This window comes from Numenius arquata, chromosome 15 (assembly GCF_964106895.1).
Source record: "Numenius arquata chromosome 15, bNumArq3.hap1.1, whole genome shotgun sequence".
NCBI lineage: Eukaryota > Metazoa > Chordata > Aves > Charadriiformes > Scolopacidae > Numenius > Numenius arquata.
This window is the reverse complement of record NC_133590.1, coordinates 8,258,727-8,281,582: the sequence shown is the minus strand read 5'-3', so window position 1 is coordinate 8,281,582 and position 22,856 is coordinate 8,258,727. Positions and strand designations below refer to the sequence as shown.

Here is a 22,856-nt window from a genome sequence, read left to right as displayed (position 1 = left end):
AAAGCAATTTGTGGTATTGAATGTGATGCTGGAGATCGCATTCATTGTAAGAGACAGCACCGTGCAAATGTGTCTGAAAACACTTCTTGAATTTTACTGTATGTGTGCGAGGAAATGGCTCTCCTGAGGTCACCAGAAAATTTGGGGCAAAACATAGATTAAGCACCTGGTGTCCCCAGCTCTGATCCACTCCGTGGTATATGAGGTGACACTGCTCTCCTTTATTGCAGTCGCTCCTCTATGGACTCCACTTGCTGAAGGTCCAGCCACAGTGAAGCCTGTCTGGGCTGTCCCTCCAGCCTCTCAATAACCTCCAGTCCTGGACGCTGCGGCCAGACACTGCACTGCAAAGAGCTTGTCTCCACCTCGGTCCAGGATGGACACAGACAGCACAGATATAACCTTTCCTGGCTGGACTCGTTCTCCTGCAGGACTCCTGCTCTCTCTCTGGTCAGTGCATGACTCCAAGCTCAGTTCTCAGTAGTGTTACCCTTGAGAGGAAGCGCGGGGGTTGTGTGGTCTGGTTTGTGCTTGCCATACAATGGGCTTTTTATTTTAATTAACTTCAGTGACCTCACACCGATTTGGAGACTTCTCTTACCACCATCTTCTCTCTGTCCCGGAACTTGCTTTTCTCCTGGACAATTGCCATTTTCTGGCTGGAGAAGGGTACTAGAGCGGTAGAAAGAGCATGATTCACATTTGGGAATTCAGAGGGGGAAAATTAGCATCCACTAATGAGTGAGTGCAGCATGGGAATGTGCCGTGAATTAACAGCCAGGGAAACAACCTAAAGGTGCCGGTTGTATTCAATGACAGGAAATAAAATAGTGAGGAGCATGTTAATCACTAGCTAATCAGGTAATCTGTGTTGCGGTTGTTTGGGCTTTCTCTCCCATACACCCCGTTGGCAGATGCTGAGCGATTCAAAGTGGTGTGTGTTGCAGGTGGCATTGGCCCCGGCTGCCAAGCAGGTGACTGTGAGGTCAACAGTGCAAGAAGGTTTCAGGATCTGCAGCCTTCTTCCAGCTGTCATTTACATAGATATACCAGTGAATTCACTCAGTGAATCCACAGACTGCTACACCTATATAAATCACTCGGTGAATCCACGGACATGATCCTCATGTCATAGAATCATAGAATGGTTTGGATTGGAAGGGACCTTAAAGATCATCTAGTTCCAGCCCCCCTGCCATGGGCAGGGACACCTCCCACTGGACCAGGTTGCTCAAAGCCCCATCCAGCCTGGCCTTGAACCCCTCCAGGGATGGGGCATCCACAGCTTCTCTGTGCAACCTTCCTTCCCTGGGCAACCTGAATTTAAGCGTCTGTGTCAGGAACCCTCCATAGTCCAAAACTCACCTGGAGACCAGCTAAGAAAAGATTTTGACACCAGAGAGCACGCTGCAACAGGAAGCTACGATATCACCTATTTTCTTTAAGAGTATGTGCTTACACCACACATTTACAATGCCTGTAGGTGATCTAAAAAATTACCTCTTACCCCTGAGACAGCGTGGGTGTAAGGACATTCCCTTCAGGTCTAAATGCAAGCACTGGGTAACACCACCCATGTAGCCATCTCCCTTTGCTGTTACTTCTAGAAGCAGCCCAGAGGTTTAGCAGAACTTGCTCATCTGAAGAAAGGTAAACTTTTCACATTGGGAAAAATGTTACAGAATGAGATTGATCTTGTTTTTTAAGGGTAGCTTTTTTTAAAAGGGCTGTTTGGTGACTCAGCTGCAGGTAGTCTTTGGAGAATGAGGAGTGTCAGGAGAAAGTGAGGCATTTGCAGAATACAATGTGTTGCAAAGTGTTAAGGCATTTATTAATCATATGTGGGCAGACAACTTCACACACCCTACCAGAATTTACTGTACCGATGTCAATTCCGTATTGTATTTGTCTTAGTGTTATGAATCAGCCAACATGTGACATTAATTATCTGCATTTATCCCTGTGTAAACTGACATAATGATCAATTATGGGGTAACACATCAGTAACTGTTTACCAACGTATAGAATTAGTCCCCCAGTCTTCTGAAATATTGTGGAATTACGCTGTGCGGGCTATATATATCTACCCAAATCCTGGTTTTGTCCAAAGGTAACGTTCTTCCATGGCCGAGAGGTGCAGGATGCATTGTGCAACCTCCACTTCAGCGGCAATGCCGCGTGCAGGTGCCACCGTGGTGGGTCTCCTCCTACCATCACGTAGGGTTCACAGCTTCTTGGCTAGTTCACCTCTTTTTTGGGAATGTTTCTCTATGAAGTTTCAGGAAACTGCTTTACAGCTGTCTCAGCTCTTTTGCTCGCCCGTAACTGGAAAATGAGGTATTTGTCTCACGGTTCAGTAACATATGACCACTTTCAGGAAATGTTGAAAAAATGTTGAAAGAATGCAGGATGTTTGGTTTAAAAAAAAAAAAACGAGAGAGAGAGAGAAGGAAGAACAGGCAGAAAAAATACCTTCCAGAGTGAAGATTTCTCCAGAGGCAGTGGAAATCCAGCATTTCCCATGCCCACTGAAAACAGGGCAAGAAAAAATCAGGTTTGTTTTCTAAAAAGACTATCTAGGATAAATATTAGAAAGAAACATCCTAATTAGACAGAGATGAGTCTTGGAACAGCACAAGAACATTTGGACTTCCCTTTCTTAAAGTTCTGAAGAGGAGCTTGGGCAGACCTTGGGCAGGAAAGGTCAAGGGTGACATCTTCAGTGGATACTCTTGAATGAGATGATCTGTGATTTTAGGATTCAGGCCTAGAGGCTGACACAGTCACAGCGCTGGAATAAGCCTTGTGAGGTGATGACCAGCCATCCCACCCCTCAGAGACTCCTCAGGCAGCAAGGGATTTGTTGAGCTCAAAGGGGCAGTGCAGAGCAAAGGAGTCCCATAGCAGCTTTGGAGGAGAGCTCCCAAGGAATGTCTTTTCTTCCATTTTCAGCCTCTGTAGTTCCAGAACTGGGGTTTCCCTCTGCCTTTATGCAGAATTCAGCACAAACAGGTCTCTGAACGAAATTGAAATGGAAATATCTAAAAGTGATCCTTTCCCACCCTGAGAAATACGCATGTCCCAAACACTCTTATCTCAAAAGCAGAAGAGACAGGCTGTGGAAACATTCAGCCTGGAAATTAATTTTTTGAATAGGAGCTGAGTCTGAATAGACTGTATAAATATTTGTATTTATAATGCTTTTTTTAAAGTCCAGCCTGGATTTTAAAGGAAGTATACAAACCACATTTGTCAAATTTTCTACTGGTGTAAGTGGCACCAGTGCTGATTTTAGTGAGTGTAGTCTCTTACCGTAGTAACTGACTTGGCCTAATTCAACTGGAAGCTGGACAAATACCTCCTTTGGGCCAAAACCACCTTAATCAAAGCTTGTATAAATCTCTTAATATCAATAATACTATGCATGCTAAACCCAGTAATTATTTTGGTTGTATCTGGCAAGATAAAATTATCTGTACTCAAAAACAGTGATTCGGTTCATTGCCACATCATTGAATACTAATACAATCTATTTTACAGCAATATATATGTATGTAAATATGCCCCCCACACAAACATGTATACACAAATGTGTACATATCCATATAGAGAATAGGTGTGTTCTGCATACACGCCATGTCACACCATGTTTCTGCGAGCGGCAGAGGTCACTGTCGTACAGGACAAAGCTCCCCTTTGGCATCCAGGAAAGGCACCCCTGCAGGCAGTTCCGTATCAGGCACCTTTTGGTGTGATATTAGCTGAAAATCAGCCATGTTTCTATGACAGCAATGGAAGTGAGAGAGATTCACAAATAAATATTTACAGGACATGTCCTTGTTTGGGAAAAAAAAATGAGCACTTGCTCTGGAAATGCTGTGGTACCAGTGACATCCCCATGGTAGCATCAAAACTCTTTCCGTGCACTCTGTTTGCGCTGGGCTGAGTGCACACAGCATCCTATGCAGCGTTTCTCTCCCCGGTTTTCCCAGCTGTCTTTACCGGTAGCACTTTCACAGAGCAGGCCAGCCCTCATCTCACAAATCCATTCATTCAGTCTTCACTCAGGGCTTCTTTTGGCTGCCAGTGAAACCAAAGGTGCTCCAGACACATTCCTTTTCTCCAACCTGATCTTTTTCCCATCATCCCTTGAATGTATTTTTGTGGTTGTAACACGAGAGGGAGGTAACACAAAAGGAGGCCCCCCCTGAATCACTACACGACACTTGGTTCACCAGCCTCCCTTCCAACACCACAGCTCTCAGCTTGCCTTTGCCTTTCCATGGCTAAGCGGAAGCAAGGGAAAACATGGCTTTTTTCCAAATATAAGTTGTTTCCACACCCTTAACTGATTAGGAGTTCAGTATAAGTCAATGTGACTCAACGTAAAGAGGTGGGCAGAGGCGTGAACCAGTGCTTTCTACTCAAGTACAGAGTATACACAGTGCCAAAGAAATGATTTGGCCTGCAGGTTTTTTCATGTAACTGAAATACATGCCAACATGAAATACAACCCAAACACGTGCCATTCATGTCAACAATACAAGTTATTAGGACATACAATGAAAATTAAATCCACGTTCTCTATTCTTTGTACTTCAGCAACAAAAGATATCTGGCAGCTCTAGAAGATAAAGATTACCTCCATACACTATATATCACATTAGTCTCCCTGATCTTTTCCCTTGAATTTGGCACTTACTTAATCATTGAGTTCTTTTTTCAGGAACATGAGCAGCCTTTAACATGGAAGACACCTGAATGTGGAATCCTACATACAGTAAGTTTCACCTTAAAAAAGAAAAAAATAAGAGAAACTTTCAGAGCTTGTTATATCTGATCAACGTTTGTGCTACCGTCTGACTTGTACTTTAACTAGCTAAATATAAATACCCTGTTAAGAGACGAGTATTTTTTTCTTCCTGAGACTGGCTTTTTTTCCCTTAGATTGCAACGGCATCTGATGACCTCGACTTTCTCAGCAAAACTCAAATAGGAATGTGTTCAGGTATGGGTCAGAGAACATGGATACTGAAATATGGGTCCATCTGAGAGGAACATAGGTGTCAACATGTAGCAGATCACAGTGGTGTTAAGGCACCACTTAGAAATCGCCCACATTCTTCAAAAAAAGAAAGTGGTATCACACAAGGAGATATGTGGTGCTTGAGGAGGGCTCTCCCAGGAGGGCTCTGGCCTCCATACCTAAAACCACTATAAGCAACTACGCATCCACTGGAGGCAATTGTTTATTTTCCAAAGTTTGCAATTCCTGGGCCTTAGCAAAAAAATACCAAGTAATTCTAATTTATGGTTGCCCAGTAGCACCTCTTGGGATTGCTCAGACTCTTTGAGATCAAGTCCTTAAACACAGCAGTGCTGACCTTGCATTCCCCAAATAGCCCCGTGATAAGAAATGCTACATCAGTACCAAATAGCTCCTTAGCATCATTCTGAAGTTATTCATGCCAAACTGAAACCAGGGTAAACTGGTTTGGATGGGGCCACTTGAAATGCAAGAAGCAACTTACTTTCTCAGTTGGCTTGATTCATGACTGTCACCTTCAGGTCTGTCAGGCTTACCTCCTTTCTTGTGGACCTGCTGATGAAGAAGTAAGCCTCCTCCACGTCCTGGGGCTGCAGATCATTCACAGCCACTATGTGGTCTCCGTGGTTAAACAAACATCCCAGCTGGTGAGGACCAGTCCACTGTGAGACGCTAGGGTATTTGGAGGACAGACAATAAAGGAAACACACGGGATATCCAGTTACTGCCAACAGAACGGCAATGGTCCAACAGGATTGCATTTATGGTGCTGCCCTCTGGAAATAACACACAGGTTGAATGACTTCACAACTTTTTGGTTTGGTTCTAACTGAAACCAAGCTGCTTCATCCATCCCAGTGTGTCCTCCTAAAAGCGCACATGACACTGACGTTGCAGCAGGTTAACAAGGCAGATTGGTGATAGCAACGTCAGCAGTGAAAGTTGGGGATTCCAGTCCGAAAGCAGCAGGCCAGACGCACTGCAGATGCTTTAGCACAATGCTTGACTGAGATGATTTCCAAAGTCATCCCAAAAGAACGAAATTAAAACTTATTATCATGTGTTTTATCTATGATAAAACTGCAAGGATCAGAGAGAACTGTTGCTGTCCTGACAGGACCCTTATGGAAATTCCAGTATCTCTTCCCTGCTGGTCTCCGGTAGACTCTCCTTAATGACAAGCTATTTAGGATTAGCTGACCTGACAGACCTAGTGCTCTGTTCCCTCCTGGTAGGAGCCCCAAATTCTTTCAATATAAATTTCCACTGAGAAAGCTCTGTAAATTTAGATGTATATCTAATTGTTGAGGTGGGCGCCCATTTCCAGTCCCTTTTACAATGGTATTTTTTTCTTCTTGTTGACAGTGGCTGAAACAAAGTGACTTGCTGTGCACACAGTGCATCTGATTAGTGTGAACATGAGAGCAACAGCCAAAGGCAGTCTCGGTGACGTGTGGCAGGGAAAGATCAACAGGCAGAACAGGGGTATGCACTGAACGTTTTTTCTGCTCCCACAGCTTCATCCTAGTTATTGATATTGAAGGTCTAGGGACTCATTTCCAATGAGGCTAATAAACATATGTATGTGCTCTGGCCCATAACACCTGCTTGTGAAGAATCTCCGCCTAGCACTGAACCAGTGCTGGGATTAATTTGGAGATAGTTTTATGCTGGCATCTGACTCGAGGCAGCTTGATTTATGGAACATCATTTATGTTAAATTTTCCCTTACAGCTCACACTTAACCGGAGAGCCTCAGAGCGCTTTGCAGGTGCTACTGCTTAAATGACAAAGTGACGTGATGTAGGTGTGTAATATGGGGGACACAGGGTAAGAGGTTAAAGGGAAAAAAAAGATAAGAAAGGATTAGATGAAGGAGAGCGAATCACAGAATTTAATAGGTTTGGAAATGATTCCCTCTGTGCCAGCTGGTTCCATGTTGTCACCCTTTCCAGTGTTTTATGGTTTATGGCTTTCCAAAGGACTGTCATCTCTTTCCACGAATTCCCTTTTTCTTCTTAAGTGTACATGAGGGGGTACAGAAGTCAAATAAAAGGCACTTGAAGTCTATCGCTCGTATGCGCTTCCTAATTTTTGGCTTTATCATCAATAACAAAGGGTCACTAGCCACCTATACCGAAGCCTGTAAGATTTTTGGTCTAAAGGCCCTATTTACCCTCTCACAAGATAGATCCCCTCACTGTATCTCTGAGACACACTGTCATTACGGTTCACCAAATGACAGGTGAAACTGGGTAGCAGCGATTAGGTGATTTCACATCAACATCAGAAGATTAGCTTTTGGGGTGGGACTTCATTGCAAATCATTACACAGCATGGTAAGGCATCTTGATTCTACATAGCCCTTTTCAACAGCAGTTGAAATAGAAACTCAAGTACATGAAGAGTTAGAGCAGAAAGGAATCACTGAAGTTCCAGCACACACTGTCCTGCACTGACAAAACTGTACATGGATGCGTGTGGTGGTTCACTTTGGTACCTTCACTGATTGTCTCTCATTCACATCTGACAAGCACCATCAGAAGACATCCAGGACTTACCATATTTGTCCTGCTGCTTCGGTAAGTTTTAGGTAGCTGTTAAGATCAGCCAGGGGGACGGAAATATCCAGCTTCTGCAGTTGGGTCTCATCTTTAACTTGACTGTGAGAGAAAACATCAGAGACCAGGCACACTCTACCAGTACCTCAACTGAAACCCACAAAGAAGACACATCTGTCTTCTCTGTAACAAAAAATGGAGAGGACACTTACCCGAGCAGTATAGACAACTGAACCACCGAAAGTGGTAATGAGTTTTGTCTTCTCTGGAGGGCTGGCTGCTGGCTGGTGCTGCTTTCTGGGAGTTTTAGGTCTCTGTTTGCTTCCAAGTCTCTTGGATGTGCACCGTTGTCTCGGCATTTGGGAGGAGACGGGAGCTCGTCACGTCTGCACATGAACTGGCAACTCTCATCCAGCAACCTACTGAAGAGGAATGGTGGTAAAAAAATGAACTGGTTTGGCAGTTCCAGGTGCTCTTGCTGTGTTTGAAGCTGGATCAAATAGCCGTCAGTGAAGCAAAGAATAACAAGTTCTTGTAGAATATGCAGTGGACAAAATTACAGCTAAGTAAAATAAACAGGCCTTCTAAAAACGGACCGTAAAGCCCAAAATAAACCTTTTCAGTAAAGACTATTTATTAAGCCTGAAAACATTCCAGCTAACAACATGCCTTGACAAAGAAACTGAGTACAGATCGTTGGCCTTGGCTGTACTGGCTTCTGCAAGGATGTAATGCTGTCCCGTGGGAGATGCAGCAGCTCAGATGTGCTTGAATGCTTTTTGTTTGATGAGCCATATAATGCTGGGGGCAACTCCCCTCCACGCCCCAAACAAGACCGGGGTTAGTAGCAAAAGCTACTCTTGGTACATTTTAACTCAGATAGCATAGGCTTGTGAGGTTTCTACAGTAATTCGCTCCAAGGGCTCCCAAAGACACAGCTGAGCTTGAATAAGTCTATTGGAATAAGCTGTTTTGTTGGTCTGCATTTCTGATTGCCTCCCACTGTGTGGCATAAGACCTGACTGTCTGTGGCTGGCAGGCCATAGCTAATGGCCAAGGACCAGTCCTGGGGCTCAGGAGGTAGGCTTATACCGTGTAGGCACACTTCTCTTCAGTAAACTGTGCTGTATTGTGGAGGTTGTGAAGTTTCCCTGTGGCCCTACAACTGTCATACGAGGTTCAGGTCTTTCTTTGTGTCAAGCCAAACACCGAACCTTCAAAGTACAGGGCATCAAACCCATTATTTGGATGGGAAAAGGGAAGGAAGGAGGTGACCTACTCAGGATCACCTTCTTAACTTCTTACTGGACCTAATGCCCAGTCTACCCTTCTCTTTTAACCACTAGATAATGCTCTGAAGAGTACCTATGTGAAAGGTTGCTGGACTTCGGCTGAGGTATCTGAGTAAAGTGGTGAGCTGTTATGTCATGATCACCTAGAAAAAGTGTTAAGGCAACAAAAAGTGCTGCATCCTATAGTCAGAGCCTGTCTAAATGCGTGAGTTTGCAATGTGAGTTAAATTTCACTTCGATGAGTTTGAATTTCACTCTGGTATTTCTGCGAGTTCTGAACTTTCTGAACCAAGAGCAAAGGAGGACTCACTCAAACAAGATGCAGCCTCTAGATATTGTTGTATAAATACCACAGATGATAGGTCCATCTGTACCACTACATCACTTTTAATTTGCAAACCTTAATGAAGTTTTTACTTACAGTGATTTCATTGACATATAAATGTTCTCCTTTACTGGGTTCTCCTGCACAGGCTTCTCTTGCACAGAAACATCAGACTCAGCTGTATGGTCGGGCTTTGATACTTCGGTAGTGCACTGTTGGAAACACATGACAACATAAGACGCAAATATCCTTGCCCTACCTACAGAAAAAAAAAAATCTTAATTTCCTTACTTTGTTCAGTCCTTTGCTTTTTAAACACATTGGCTAATGTACCTTGGCTTTTCCCAAATAACTCACTTCCCAGAAACCGTGAACTAGAAAGGTGGTTCAAACTTACAAGTTAATGTTATCTGGTATTAGTGATGCTACCATTTGCTTACCTTTCGGTTTGGCACATTTCCAGGTATATATATACGATCACAAAAATTTTGTTATGTTTTAATTTAAGCAGTTTGAAAAGAGTCTTGTACTTTGGGTGTGCTTAACTTAAAGCACTTAGATTATATGACAAAATCACATTGCTAATGTCCTTCAGTTAGCTGGACAGTCTTTTGGGAGAGGCTGTGACTTCTCCAGAAGCCTGACTTAGCTTGTCCTGACCGCTGTATGGGAAGCCGAGAGAAATTAGCCTCCCAAACTAGGTGCCAAAATTTGTTTAAAATAACCAGTATGATTCCTCCTGTTCCTTTGATTCACACTGAAATGTAGATACCAAAATGTTTCACAGCATTTTGAAATTACTGCTTGGTTTTATGCAGCCTAATGGTGCTTCAACAGAATTACATTTTAAAATACATAAAAATAATATACAACTACATTTTGTAAATGAAGCTTTCACTTTTGGAAAAAAAAAAAACAACAACCAACAACCAACCCTGCGATACAATAGGCAAAAGCCATTTACAATGAAACAGTCAATTTGGGGAATTTCAACAAAACCAGCAATTTGTTTTTGTCGAAATGCCGCTTTCCACCAGAAAGATCCTTTGAATGAGTTTAGTGTATTTTTTCTTGTACAAATGAAAGCTCCATTATCTACTGTTTTATCTACCTATTCCTTTCGCAAGGTACTAGTGGTTCCTCATACCGATTCCTTTTTGGCTCATTAAATGTCTCCTATCTCCTTGGAGCTCTTAACAAACCAGCAGAACTCACAACTGATAACCTACCTTTGCTAAAATACTGCTGGGAGTTTGGTAATAGTCTTCTTCATCCTTTTTGGCTTCTTCATCTGTATCTGACGACAGCAGATTTTCCTCACTCTTTCCCACATTGTCATCCTGTTAAAAGAATGGATTTGTATTTAACAAGTTCAGTTACACAGATTTATATGGAAAAATAATAAAATCGGCAAATATCCACAGCAAACACGGGAAGACGTGTTTCTCCTTGAAGTGAGACATGCTGAGAGCCAGTCTGTTTTACGAACAAGGTTTCTATATTTGTGCTCCTTCTTGTGCTTTTGAGATCCACTGCTCGTGGACAAAACCGGCCACTGTTATTTGTACTTCTCCTGGGTGGATTTGTGGTAACGGGGCAGTTGCAACTGACTGCATGTCCACAACCTGTTATTTTGTATAAAAATCAAGTGGGTTGAACGCTTCGTGTATGAGTCTGTATGCATTTAGGGTCACTTGTGCGGAAAAGACTTTTTATTTGCGCTCAGTTCTTAAGTCCTTACACTAGGAAAAACATCTGTAGGAAATCTAGAAGTGGATCGGGATATATTTGTCCTTTTTAAGCACCTTTTACCAAGTAAAGAATGAATTTGGGATTTCCCTGACTGACAAGAATTCTATTAACTCATTCTCCATGATCAAGAAGCTCTCTCTGGAGGGCTGGAGATCCGACATTGAATTCTTTGTGTCCCGAGTGATAGTCTGCCTTCATAAATACCTGAAATCCTAAGTTTGTGGCAATTTGGTCAGACAAGGAGAAATTCATTGCTCCACTACGTTTACCTTTCTAAGTCACAAACATAAATTATTTATTTTTATGTCTCCTTGTTGACTTCACTATAATGAAGAGTATGGTAATGGGTATTTAGCTGCCTCCCAATGCAATCCTCCATGCCATGTTTGTGATGCAACTGTTTTTTATCTCTCCACTTATATCCTTGGTTTCCATGGTGATCATTTTAATAATTGCTAAATATGCCACAGAATATATTACCATTTTCAAGGTAAAGTAAATTAAACTAATTACTTTCTTACATGTAAAGAGAAGGAACTGGCATTGAATAAAAATTAAAGATGATGAATGTATTTTTGTTCCTTGTTGGTGTAAATGATATAAAAACCAGCTCATGCTGTGGGAGTCAGAGCAAACCTGCAAAAGGTCCTTCAAGAATTGCAAAACAAAACCAGAGCAGGAGCAAGCCTGGCTCTATGGTCATGGTCTAAAACCATGAATGAATTTCCTAGGAACTTTTCAGGGGGTTTGGATCAACCAAACAAGTAAACACTTGGGGAAAAGGGGGAAGAGGAGCTGATTTTATGAAGTTTGAGATCCTCAGTCTCCTAGGTCATCCTAGAGAGCAGATGACACTCATCAGCTTCCCAGCTGATGAGCCTTCAGTCACTGACAGTGGCTGCCTTTTGCCAAATGCAGGGTTTCTCCTTGGCACCATCCCATATACTAGGGACAATGGGAAGGAGAAGGTTGACCTGAAGCACTGTATTTCTCTAAAGATCTTTGCCGACATCTCAGATCCTCCAGGCGCTTTACAACCAGAGCAGTGCAGTTAACCTCGGTGTATAATTACTCTCAGACATACAGCTAAATGAGCACTTAAAGCATCTGTTGAACCATGGTGTGGATCTTCATCAGAGAGAAAGAGATTATGGAGACAATTGGCTGTAGAACAAGATGGAAATGATACCTGGAGAACAACGGAGAAATTGTTAGTTACAGACAATTGAGAAGTTGTTAGTTACAGACTCCTTTGGGAAAGTTGTGTGTTGCCCTTGGACAGAGGAACTTCTCTTTCAAAAAATCAGGTGTGTGTAACAGATATTGAAGACAGACTCCTGACGAGGATGCCTATGTGTCTGCAATGCAGTAATGAGCAGTTTGGGGTGATGCCAGTCAGGGCTTCTTATTTTGATGTATTTCAGGTATTGAAAGCTGTGTGTCAGAATAGCTGATATTGAGCTGCTGAGTCAGATGTGGTTTGGTAGCTCCAAAACATGGGCTGAAAGGGAGGTCCCAGACCCCCCCAGGTCCCTGCCTCAGTGACGAGACTCAGCTGACATTGATATTCCTGTTTGCATCACTAACAGCTACTGACCAAAGCGTTTTCAAGATCTGGGACTGGATGAAGGATCCACTGATAAAAAGCAAAATGAATCAGACACTGGAAATGTGGAGTCATACTTCTAATGGGAAGTAAATACAAGGGATTAATCTGGAAGTCAGCTGTGTAGGTATCACCGAGCAGAGAATAGATCCAGAGATGTTTGCAGATGCTAAACTTATGAGGCAAGTGAAATATTTTTATCAAACGAACGAACATTTTGGTTTCTTGTTAGCTGTATGGCAAATGTTTTTATTTCCACACCTGCTGAAACAGAAATATGAGCTTCCTGCTATTCCCTCTGCTTCGGGCTAGAAAGGTAAAATCCAAATTCCTTATCGCTTAACCCTCACGGTCAGTCTGTCCTAGTCCGAACAGCTGCATGTAATACATGATCTCTGAGGCATCATAAATATGAGAAGAGTTAATGAATGAGACAGAAAAGGCATGTGTAAGAAAGAGACAGAAGGAGAGCCCTGGTATGCATCCAGAGCAGCACTAGTTAAAGTCAAACTCAATGCATTTCAGAGGTCAGACTCACAATGGAATTATTGCAGCTTCATAAAGTACTGTGCATCAGCTGAGCTATGCCAACTGCCCATAGCACTGCAGCCTAGTTTCAACTATTTTTTACTACTTTCCACTAAATTTAGTTGTATTATCTCATACTTGCTGCCAGCCTCTATACGTGGATGGTGACTGCAGCACATGATTTACCACCCCGTTAGCTATGATAGCAGGACAGATTCTTTTCCCTGTTTCTCAGCCACTCTAGGTCATAGTCCCACGCATAAACTGTTAATAAAGATGGGTTTAAACTCAGCTGCCAAACTGTGTGCTGGTGTGGTAGGGCCCTGGTTGTGCCTTCTGTTCTGTTGACTCTGCTGCAAAGGCAGTAATCCAGAGCAATGGTGAAAACCATCTGAAACTGCTGCAGGTGTTTGTTCAGGGAGCACAGGTCAGAACACTTAGCCAATAATAGATGATAACATCCATCACTGCATCTTTTTAAATCCTTCCTGCCAGATATGGAAGCTAATTTGCTTGAAGTTATATTTATGCTGACAGAAGGTCAGGCCTGAGGTGTGCCCCAATTTAACAAGCCCTTGTTCTGCAGTTCAGATACATTCATTCAATTGCTACTGGCAGAGGCTGGAGAAAGAAAACATTTAGGAAGAATGCGGCACAGCTGAGAAAGGTGATGGGAGGAGTAAATCATCGGTTTTCTTGACCAAGTTTGTGAGAGCTGCTACAAGTGCAACTACTGCACAGGAATTCTCAGGATCCACCTCTAAGAGACAAAGTAAACAAAGGGTATTCCAAGCAAATTCTTAGAAAGTTATTTTCAGTGCTAAACGAGACAACAGACTAACCATATTTATGAAACTTTTATGGTGAAAACCAACTCAGCGTGTTGGGAAAGCAGGCGAACAATGTATAGTTACAGACACTCGGGTGAGATGAGAGCCAAGAGTCCCTTCTGCAGACTGAACAAGTCAAGGGCTGTTTGATTTGTTCTGCTCACCTGGCTTGGAAAAACTCCTCTTGGAGCCCGATGAGGGCCAGGATCTGAATTAGGCCTGTTCTTGTCTTCTGAGGGACCATTCTCCTGTATACAAAAGACAAGTGTTGACGACTCCTGGAGATGCACTGGAGGTGCTTCACCTGCATTCAGCTTCCTGCAGCCGGGCCGTTCGCACACAGCTTTGTGACCAGAGGAAACCAACGCTCCCTTGGCTGCCACTCGGCCCGTCGCCAGGGGACGGGGACTGCAATCGCTCTGGGACAGCAGCAATGCTCTCCTTCCTTTCTATTTAAGTATTGAGGGGGAAGATCTGGAAGGCACAGCAGAACTGGACATGAACTCCTCTCGAGCCGAGCGAGACAAAGAAAAGCACAGTCACGAGCCAGGAGGAATGTGGGAGGCAGCTGCCAAAACAATCATCGCGTGGCTTTGCCGAGGCATGTCAAAGCCAATCTGCAGGGGCTTATTTCATGCCCGCTAATCTTTGCCAGTCAGTCGAGACAGCTAATGAGTATCGTTGCTTATTGCCACCAACACCTGCCTCTACTTACATGCAGACTTTACTCAAACGCCTTTCCTTTGTGGGGACTCTCTGATGTTACCATCCAGGTCCTGCTGAGAAATCCCACCAGAGAGCAGAACAGAGCGGACACCCACTGCACAAACTCTAAGAACTTTTGATGCAAAAAAGCAACTGGACAAATCGAATTTCACAATCCTTGTTTGCCCTAGGAGCAAACTCACTAGTAAGGATGGCGAATATGTTTACCTTCTGGTAGCTTTGCCTTTCCTGGAAACTGGTTGTATCTACGGGATTCAAGAATGACGGCAAAGAGGAGGGCCGGCTTCTGACTTCTGGATTTGGAAGATCTTGGGTCTAGAAATAAGACGACAGCAGTATAAGAAGACAAGCACCTGATGGGCATGGACTACAACGTACCAACGCATCCCACTTGTCCAAATTTTACTTCTAATGGCTCAGAGAGGTTGTCTACATGGCATTTTTCAGGCAGACATAAATTGTCCTGCTTGCACTTTGAGCTGAGTGGAAGCTGTAGGGATGGAAGTAGCTTAGTGCTGAGTCTGAACCAGCAGGCCCAGCTGGCTGACAAAGTGACACACTTGGGCTTGAGCTTCACCTAACAGAGCTTCCAGCTGCTCCTACACTGACAGACTAGACGTGGATCAGTTTGTAAAACAGCATGTAAATATAACCAAAAAGCACACGGTAAGAATAACACACCAGTTTTCATTCTGATGCATCAAAGGGGCAATTCATTGCAGCATAACGTCAATCATCTCCTAATTTCCATGTGGCTTACTCTTCAAAGAGACTCCTTCAATGTAAAATCAATCCCAGCACAGACAGACTGTGCAATGCCTGCTTAATGCATAAAAACAGGGTACAGGGTTTATATGGAAAATGAATTTCTGATTAACTGAGGCAAGGCCAAAAGCAGGAAATCAGGATAATTCCTTTGCACAGGTCTCTAACGAAAATACAAAATTCTTTCTTTCTACAATCAAGTGCAGTAACGTGTCACCTGAGGGCAGCATCCACCTCCTTTGGCCTCCCTGCAGATTGAAGATATCACAGCGACCCAGTCCTCTGTTTCCTGCCTGTAGGTTGGAACAACAGAAATGAAAACCTACTCCCAGGTAAAACACAAGAAAAACCCACTTGCCTGCCTGCTGCTTCCCATGGGGCCCAAAATAACACTCCCTGAAATCAGGGACGGTGCCTTCTGCTTCGTTTTCTGTGTGTAATGCTGCTCTGCCCAGTCCTGCTGTAAAGACAGCTAACGAGGCTTGGGAACGCATTGGGGCGAGCCGGAGGAGAAACACACCATGAAAGGGCTCCTGAAGCCCTGTTTCATGCCTGCGGTGGAGTTGGGTTAATTCTGGAACACTTCCCACCCAGCCAGGGCTGTGAGAGCAGCGTCCTGGGGGAAGGTGTGGGGTGGCACGCTCAAGTAACACAGAGGTATGTGTTTTTCTCCTGCGCTTATCAGCATTTCACACTTCAGCTGCTCTTCTGCCTAAAGGCAGAAAACCCCCTGACATGCCTGTGGCTGGGAAAGTGAAGAGAAGCTGGGAAGGAGCAGTAGAGGAGCACTGTGCCAAATGTCCTCCCTCACCTAACCGAGCTTTGGCTGATCGTCTCAGCGGCAGCAGTTTCTGCCCTGGCTGAGGACGGGATTGCAGCCTGGGAGAGCAGGGAGCACACCTCCCTGCCACAGTAACGGCCCCAGGAATTCCTTCTGGGACCTGTTCTCCCTTGGGGGAACTTTCCCCTTAAGTCTGCTTCCCTTGATTAGCAACCTACTTTCCAGGGCAAAGTTATTTCCTGTGATTTATCCATAAGGAGCAGAAGCTTTCCTAATTTCCAGGAGCCACTGGGTGAGAAGACAAAGCTCTCTGCTCTTCCTTGACCCTTAACTGGTATGGTTTGACACGGCACCGCCACACTGACGTGCTGCCGCTGCCATTCCCGCTCCCAGCAGCACTCTCCCGCTACTTCCACATGTTGGACATTGTAGCCCGAACCAGCAAAAATTAACCCGGCCACAGGGGCAAAAAAACCAACATGGAAAAGAGCAGTTTTCCATTGGATCAACCAGCTGAATCGTCTCATCCCAGAGCTGCGCCATCAGTAGCTGGGAGACAGGAAGGGATGGGAGCAGCTGTGAGGGAGCGGGACCTTGCCTTGGGGCTTAACTGTAATGTCATACTGCGTTTCCACCCCCTCTGTGCCCACCTGCTGCTCCCAATGAGGTAGTAACGTCTGTTCCCAGTACTGACGGACATCACCTGTTCAGGAAGGCATTTAAACATCTTCCTCACCGTTTCCATAATTTCAGAATTGCTTATGCCAACTTCAATATTTACGATTCTGTTAAAATAACCATATGGAACATCCTATGTAACTATACATACACACATACACACATACATATGCGTGTATGTGCGTAATTTACTCTAAGCACAGCACAATATGATGAGATCTGCAGGGGAAAAGGTAAACATTTTTCCACAGAAAAAATTCTCAAGAAAATAAGCGCACACATTCGAACCAGACGGTCTTTCAACGAAGAAAACTTCCAAGCAATAAAATAAAATCGACTTTTGCAAAGACTCGTGTCCAGACTTTGGATCCACATTTCTGAAAAAAGGGGCTGTTGGTCTAAGACAGAATCCTGAAAAGAAATGATGGTAAGAAAAATTCCTGGCATATGTTTTTGAACCACTACAGAATAATGCATTTGATTTGAAACTAATTGTATATTAACAGTGTTTTAATGGAGGGAAGGAAGAACAGACAAGAAGTACTCTTAATGGATACTTAAATGGAAGCACTACTTCCATTAACTTCTAAGAAGTTAAATTAGTAAAAATAATAACAACAATAATGTTGGTAATAATGTAACCACACACCATTGAGCAAGCTGGATTTTTTTTTTTGAAAGCTTCACAATGTAAATTCTTTTAATAGAAGAAGCTCAACAGCAATGGGAGTCCAGTGACCTCCGTGCCTAACAATTCCAGGAGCCTGGAGTATTAATCTCCAGGTCTGACTGGTAAAATCTTTACGTTTCCCTTTACACTTACTGCTTCCTTTCTATGTATCTCGTACCACATGTGACATGGCAAAGGCTGCTGGTACAAAGCCAGCGATGCCCAGCCTTGCTGCAGTGGAATGAAATGACCAACCCAAACAAGCCAAGCAGAGCAAGTTCTCGTTGGAGCAAGAGGCAGTGGGGCAGCCAGCATCAGCCCAAAGGGCTGCCTGAAAGCCAGGAGACCTCGGCACAACTTCCAAAGCACTTTGTAAAGCCATAAGGTGGGCAAGGCTGCGTATCACAGTTAAGAGTGGCATAGCCCATCCTCACTCGCATGTGAGTGAATGCACAGCAGTGTCCTCACAGGAGATAAAACACCTTCTGCTCCAGGAATGCAGCCTTCGGGATCACCGAGCCAAGCAGCCTGGTTTGCAGATCCCACATCACTCACATAAACATCAAATAAACATAAACGATCACTCACATAAACGTGTCAAATTTCATCAAAGCAATTTAGAATTTTCACTTCTACATATATCATACACTGTAAGTTGCACCCAAAACCTACAAAAGCCCAAGGGACACTCTTCTGGACTTCCGCAGGATTTGGATCAAGAACCTCAGTCAGGAGCAATTGTTGATACAATCAGTGGCCATTGAAGGGCGCTGATACATGACTTAAGATAAAAAGGTGAAGCATTTGAATTACTTACTGATCAACAGCTATGGAGCCTTTTATGTTCTGGCCTTTTAGGTACTTCAGGACGTAATTGCCCTTGCTGGATTTGGACAGGATGAAAAAACGCCTCTTCCAGGAATTCTGCCGAAGAGAAAGTAATTTGTCTGTCATTAAAAATCAAGATAGAAGAAATAGCAGATGCTTGTTGAGGGATTGCTGGGATGTGACTAATCTGTGCTAGTATACCTGTGAGTTGAAAAGCTGAAGAGGTGGGGATTTGATGAGGAATCCGTGCTTGCAGACTCCACCCTCAGGGCAAAACGTATTTTGAGTTGTCACTATCAAAGAGAAATGAACAGTGCCGTTACTTAATTTGTTGCCAATTAATCTCTACCAAAGACCTGCTTGAACTGGAAATTGTTGCTGAACACTGGGTTTCTGTGCTTAAATGTCCATAAAGCACGTTACAATTAGAGAAGACAAACAAAAATCAAGGCTACAAACTATAGGGCCAGGCCATGCTGCCCTGACGTCAAAGTCACTCTGACAACTGGCCCAAACTGTCAACAAATAATAGTGACTCTGTATGTAGAGGGCTCGAAAGGTATCCTGAGCCTCCGTTTTATTTAACTGGTCTTATTTAACTTCACAATTAGTGATCTGAAAGACAGTAAACAGCTGGTTAATGATATTTGCAGATTTGGACAGGTTGCTAACGCAGCTAAGGAGAGATCATCTTATACCGTGAATCGTGGTGAGATAAGAGGAAAAACTCTTACAAGTAAAATATGAGCTAAAACCTTTGGGGAGGTGAGGTGGGGAAATGCCTGAATGTATTTATTTGCAACCCTGTGTACTCTGTGCCCAGCCGTAGTTTAAGATTCACATTTAATAATCACTGGTGGATTTCTGATCAAAATCTCAGTTTTATTAACGCACTTCAACACCCAGTGAAAGGAGTGGCAATCTCATTCCATTTTTTGAGCTATAAACTGTGTATGGGAAATTAAGATTTTTTTTAAGAATCCAGTGACTGAAGGGAGCACAGTTTTAACACTCTTTACAAATGACAGTTCAACCTCTGTGTCAGGGACAAGAAAAATTCTGCTATAAAGGGAAATGCTGCATTTAGGACAGATTCCTTCAGGAAGGAAGCAGAGGGGCAGAATTAGCACCCAGCGTGAGTCCAGATGAGATCTCAAAATTTTTCAGTTTGTTATTTTCCCCTGGTTTTCACCTACTGTTTACTACAGTATCCTTGGCTGGTGGAAGACAAAGAGAATGGTATCATATATCGTGATTCCGTGAAACCTGTTTTCAACCTTACTACTGACAAATCTTAGTAAATGAAATTTTGTACCTGCAGAATTTCTTTTACTTGGCGAAGCCATCCTGATTGTTTCTTCCACCCAGATAGTAAAGACGGTAAGAAACCTTGAAACTAATTCCTTCCGCTGTGCTTGCTGCTAAGCAGCATTTCACTGCATGCACGGCTGCCTGAGAAAATAAAAAATATCTCAGGAGTTTTTATTTTCCTAGTGATTATTGAATTATGTAATATAAACATAGAACAATCTATAATAAACCACATAAACAATTATGAGTATTACGCATTTAAGCATACTATTACACATCATAATATTTTATATTATAAAGTAAATTATACATTATATGCTATAATATTATATTTACTCTACTATAATTAAATTATAAAATTGTGACTAGTAAGAGCTGATTTGCCTAGGAAGTGGTGAGACCTGCCGGCACCTGTAACCTAGGAATATTGCATCCCATCTACGTTCCGGATGTTTCTGACACTGCCTCAGCAGTGTGATCAGCCCTGCATAAAACAGGCATAGCTTGGCCTAAAGAGGTTAAAATCTATTTAGAAAATCCAGTCATAATTCTCTGGTCACTACAATAATTAGCAAGTCTGTAGCATTCTTAATACAATGCCCTCAGAGCAACTTATAAACAGTGATGAAATAAACTTCACCTTTTTTCCAAGAGGTGGATTAGTATTATGATTGTTCAGAGGGTTAAACAGAGAGTATCTGGTTTTATTTATGTCAACTTATTTTTGCAATGTCTCCTCCAATGTTACCCGGGAAATGGGAATCTGCTCTCCTCCCAACCAATCGCATACACAGCACTACATTTTGCACACTGGGCAGTTCTTTATTATCTCTCAATTGCTTTCTTTTCTATTTAAAATCAGCTCTAGTTTCTCTCCTATGCTTACATTTCCAATTTGTTTCCATGTCTGTTTGTAACATTGTTTAGGAAACTTTTCGAAAGTTTCCCTTTGCTTGACCCCAAAGCTCTCATTCCTGGCAAAATCAAATCCCTTCCTTTCAGTAACTTGGCTCGAAGTTGTCTATTAGCTACGACAAGGTCACAGTCTCCCACGTGTGTCCTACCTGAAGCCGCAAAGCCTCTTCCAGGAACATTTGAAGGATTCCAAGTGCTGCTCTCTAGCTCTTTGCTGAGCTCCCTGACCGGACTAAGACATTTAAGGGGTTTCCTTTGCTTCTGTTTCTGCAGTGATTTACTCCATGGTGCCAGGAGTAACGGTCAGGAGTGGTGGTCAGAAATGGCTGGCTACTCTCTGGCCTCACTCACCTGACACGGGGTGGGTTACACACAATATTTTACCTCTGACACACACCTAGAACTACAGACTTCCACACCTCCTGTTCCAGGCGGTACCGTGCTGTCAATGAGAATGACCCACTGGAGATCTCTGCAGAACATTTCTGCCTGTAGTTTTTGGTGGTTGGTTTTGTTTTTTTGGGGGGGAAACTTTTGTGATTTTGCCTTTTGGGGAGAAAGATTTGCTGAAGAAATGCTGTGACAGACTGTTATAAAATTTACTGCTAGGGTTTTCATCTATTGCCTACCAAAAAAAAAAAAAAAAAGAACAGAAAAAGCAATTTCCGAAACAAAAAATGATTGCACACAAAGTCAATTTTTTAGTGTCAATAGTTGCCCGGGGTTGCAATGAAAGGCAATGTAATATTCTTTTCAACGTGACCGACAGAGCCACCATGACTGGCAAACGATGCAATTCTGGCAAAACAATGTTCCAAGAGCCCACAACAGGAGAAAAGTCTCTTCCAGGTTTCAGCAAAAGTCAAGATTTGCAGGTGGGAAGACAAAAGCCCATAGATTACAGTTGTGCTATCTCACTCCGCATTTTGGGCAGAAATTTTTAATTGTTGCATTTCATTGTCTTTTCTCTTCAACGGAAAGCAACATTTTAAAGAGATTATGTCTAATTCAGATCAGACAATGCCAATTCCATGATTACACCCCCTCAGATTTTTGTATGCCTGGTATTAAAAGACTTGATTGCTTTCAACCTTTTGAAATGCAATGAGAACTTCAGTCAAAATGCAAATAAAATGCTGCAAATGATTAAGATGAAGGCTATTACAAAACTTCAAAAATATAATACCAAGATAAAGAAAACAAACTGTGTTAATACTTACAGGAAAAACGTCTTTATGGCGTAGAAGGTCTTAGACAAATGCACCTTGAATTGTTTCCAGATGCCCTGGGTTGCCTCCTGCAGCAAAACACGGTGTGTCCCTGCCCTGCACCGTGACTGCCTTCTTATAGTCCCTGCATAAAAACAAACACCTTGAAATATGACCCACAAGGAAATTCCTGTTTCTGCCACGGGAAGCAAAGTAAAGACCGTTCTGAAAGGGGAAATCCAGAAGATTAATATTCACTTACAAGCAATCGAAAAAATATGCACATTTAAGGCAGCCACAAACGTCTCCCATGCAGAAAAAAGCCAGGAGACAGCTTGTTTTTCTTGGTTCAGCTTTCTGAACAGTCCCTTTATTTCCCCAGAGCTGCGTCTGAAACATCATATCCATGACCAGAAGATAAAGCAACATTAAGAACCCTAAAAGGTCGTAAAGCACCATAAAATGTAACCAAGCTCAGATTTAAAGAACAGCATTTACTAAACCATACGACGGTGACGCAGGATTTCTTACGCTACCTATGTATTGACAACGTACTTTCATTGTCGGGTCAATGTCTGTCTCGGTTATAGGTCAATAGTTTGGATTCTCTTATACGTTAAATAATATTAATGCTTTTTGGACGTGATCTAAAGTAATGCTCCATCCAGCAGAGACGCTGGTCCCAACACAAGGGGCTGTTCTTTCTCTCTCTTCTGCTGCCACTGTAAGTCACCTTCCCTCCCTGGCAGTGCCCTCAGGTATTCTATGCTGATCTCTCTATATTTCATAGACTAGAAGGAGTGCAAAGGTCGGTCAAGGTTCAACCTCAACTTCCTTTCCTTGTAAGTCAGCAGGGAGAATTCCCATGCTTCTTTGTGCCGTGCTATTACCTTTTCCTGGGAAAACTTTGGTCTACCAGGAGACCTCTTTGAAGAGCTGAGCGTGCCTTGTTTGCTTGCCACGTCAGAGCACTGAAGAGCTTCAAGTAACCCTATTACTTGGCCTTTTTTCTTAGACGGGCAGCTACCATTTC

General features: G+C 43.1%; 1 protein-coding gene across 1 annotated transcript; it reads right to left on the bottom strand.

Moving 5' to 3' along the window:
* Positions 1-1,811: 1,811 nt before the first annotated feature.
* On the bottom strand, positions 1,812-19,735 carry PLEKHS1 (pleckstrin homology domain containing S1). The gene is made up of 14 exons (XM_074159108.1): positions 19,705-19,735; positions 18,591-18,682; positions 18,379-18,485; positions 16,864-16,998; positions 15,650-15,725; positions 14,875-14,982; positions 14,106-14,189; positions 10,455-10,565; positions 9,322-9,437; positions 7,821-8,030; positions 7,609-7,710; positions 5,584-5,719; positions 4,703-4,791; positions 1,812-3,016 (listed from the first exon to the last, which is right to left on the bottom strand). Exons 1-13 carry the CDS (start codon positions 19,733-19,735, stop codon positions 4,723-4,725), a joined length of 1,377 nt encoding a protein of 458 aa, XP_074015209.1. The 3' UTR covers positions 1,812-3,016; positions 4,703-4,722.
* Between the last annotated feature and the right edge of the window lie 3,121 nt (positions 19,736-22,856).

Excerpts from the sequence above, each read along its gene's own strand:
- PLEKHS1 (XM_074159108.1), bottom strand. The coding sequence starts at position 19,735 with ATGGCTTCGCCAAGTAAAAGAAATTCTGCAG. Across the intron at positions 8,031-9,321 it reads TATATGTCAATGAAATCACT|TAGGTTGCTGGATGAGAGTT; the intron begins GTAAGTAAAAAC and ends ATTCCTCTTCAG. Across the intron at positions 7,711-7,820 it reads CAGTTGTCTATACTGCTCGG|TCAAGTTAAAGATGAGACCC; the intron begins GTAAGTGTCCTC and ends TTTCTCTCACAG.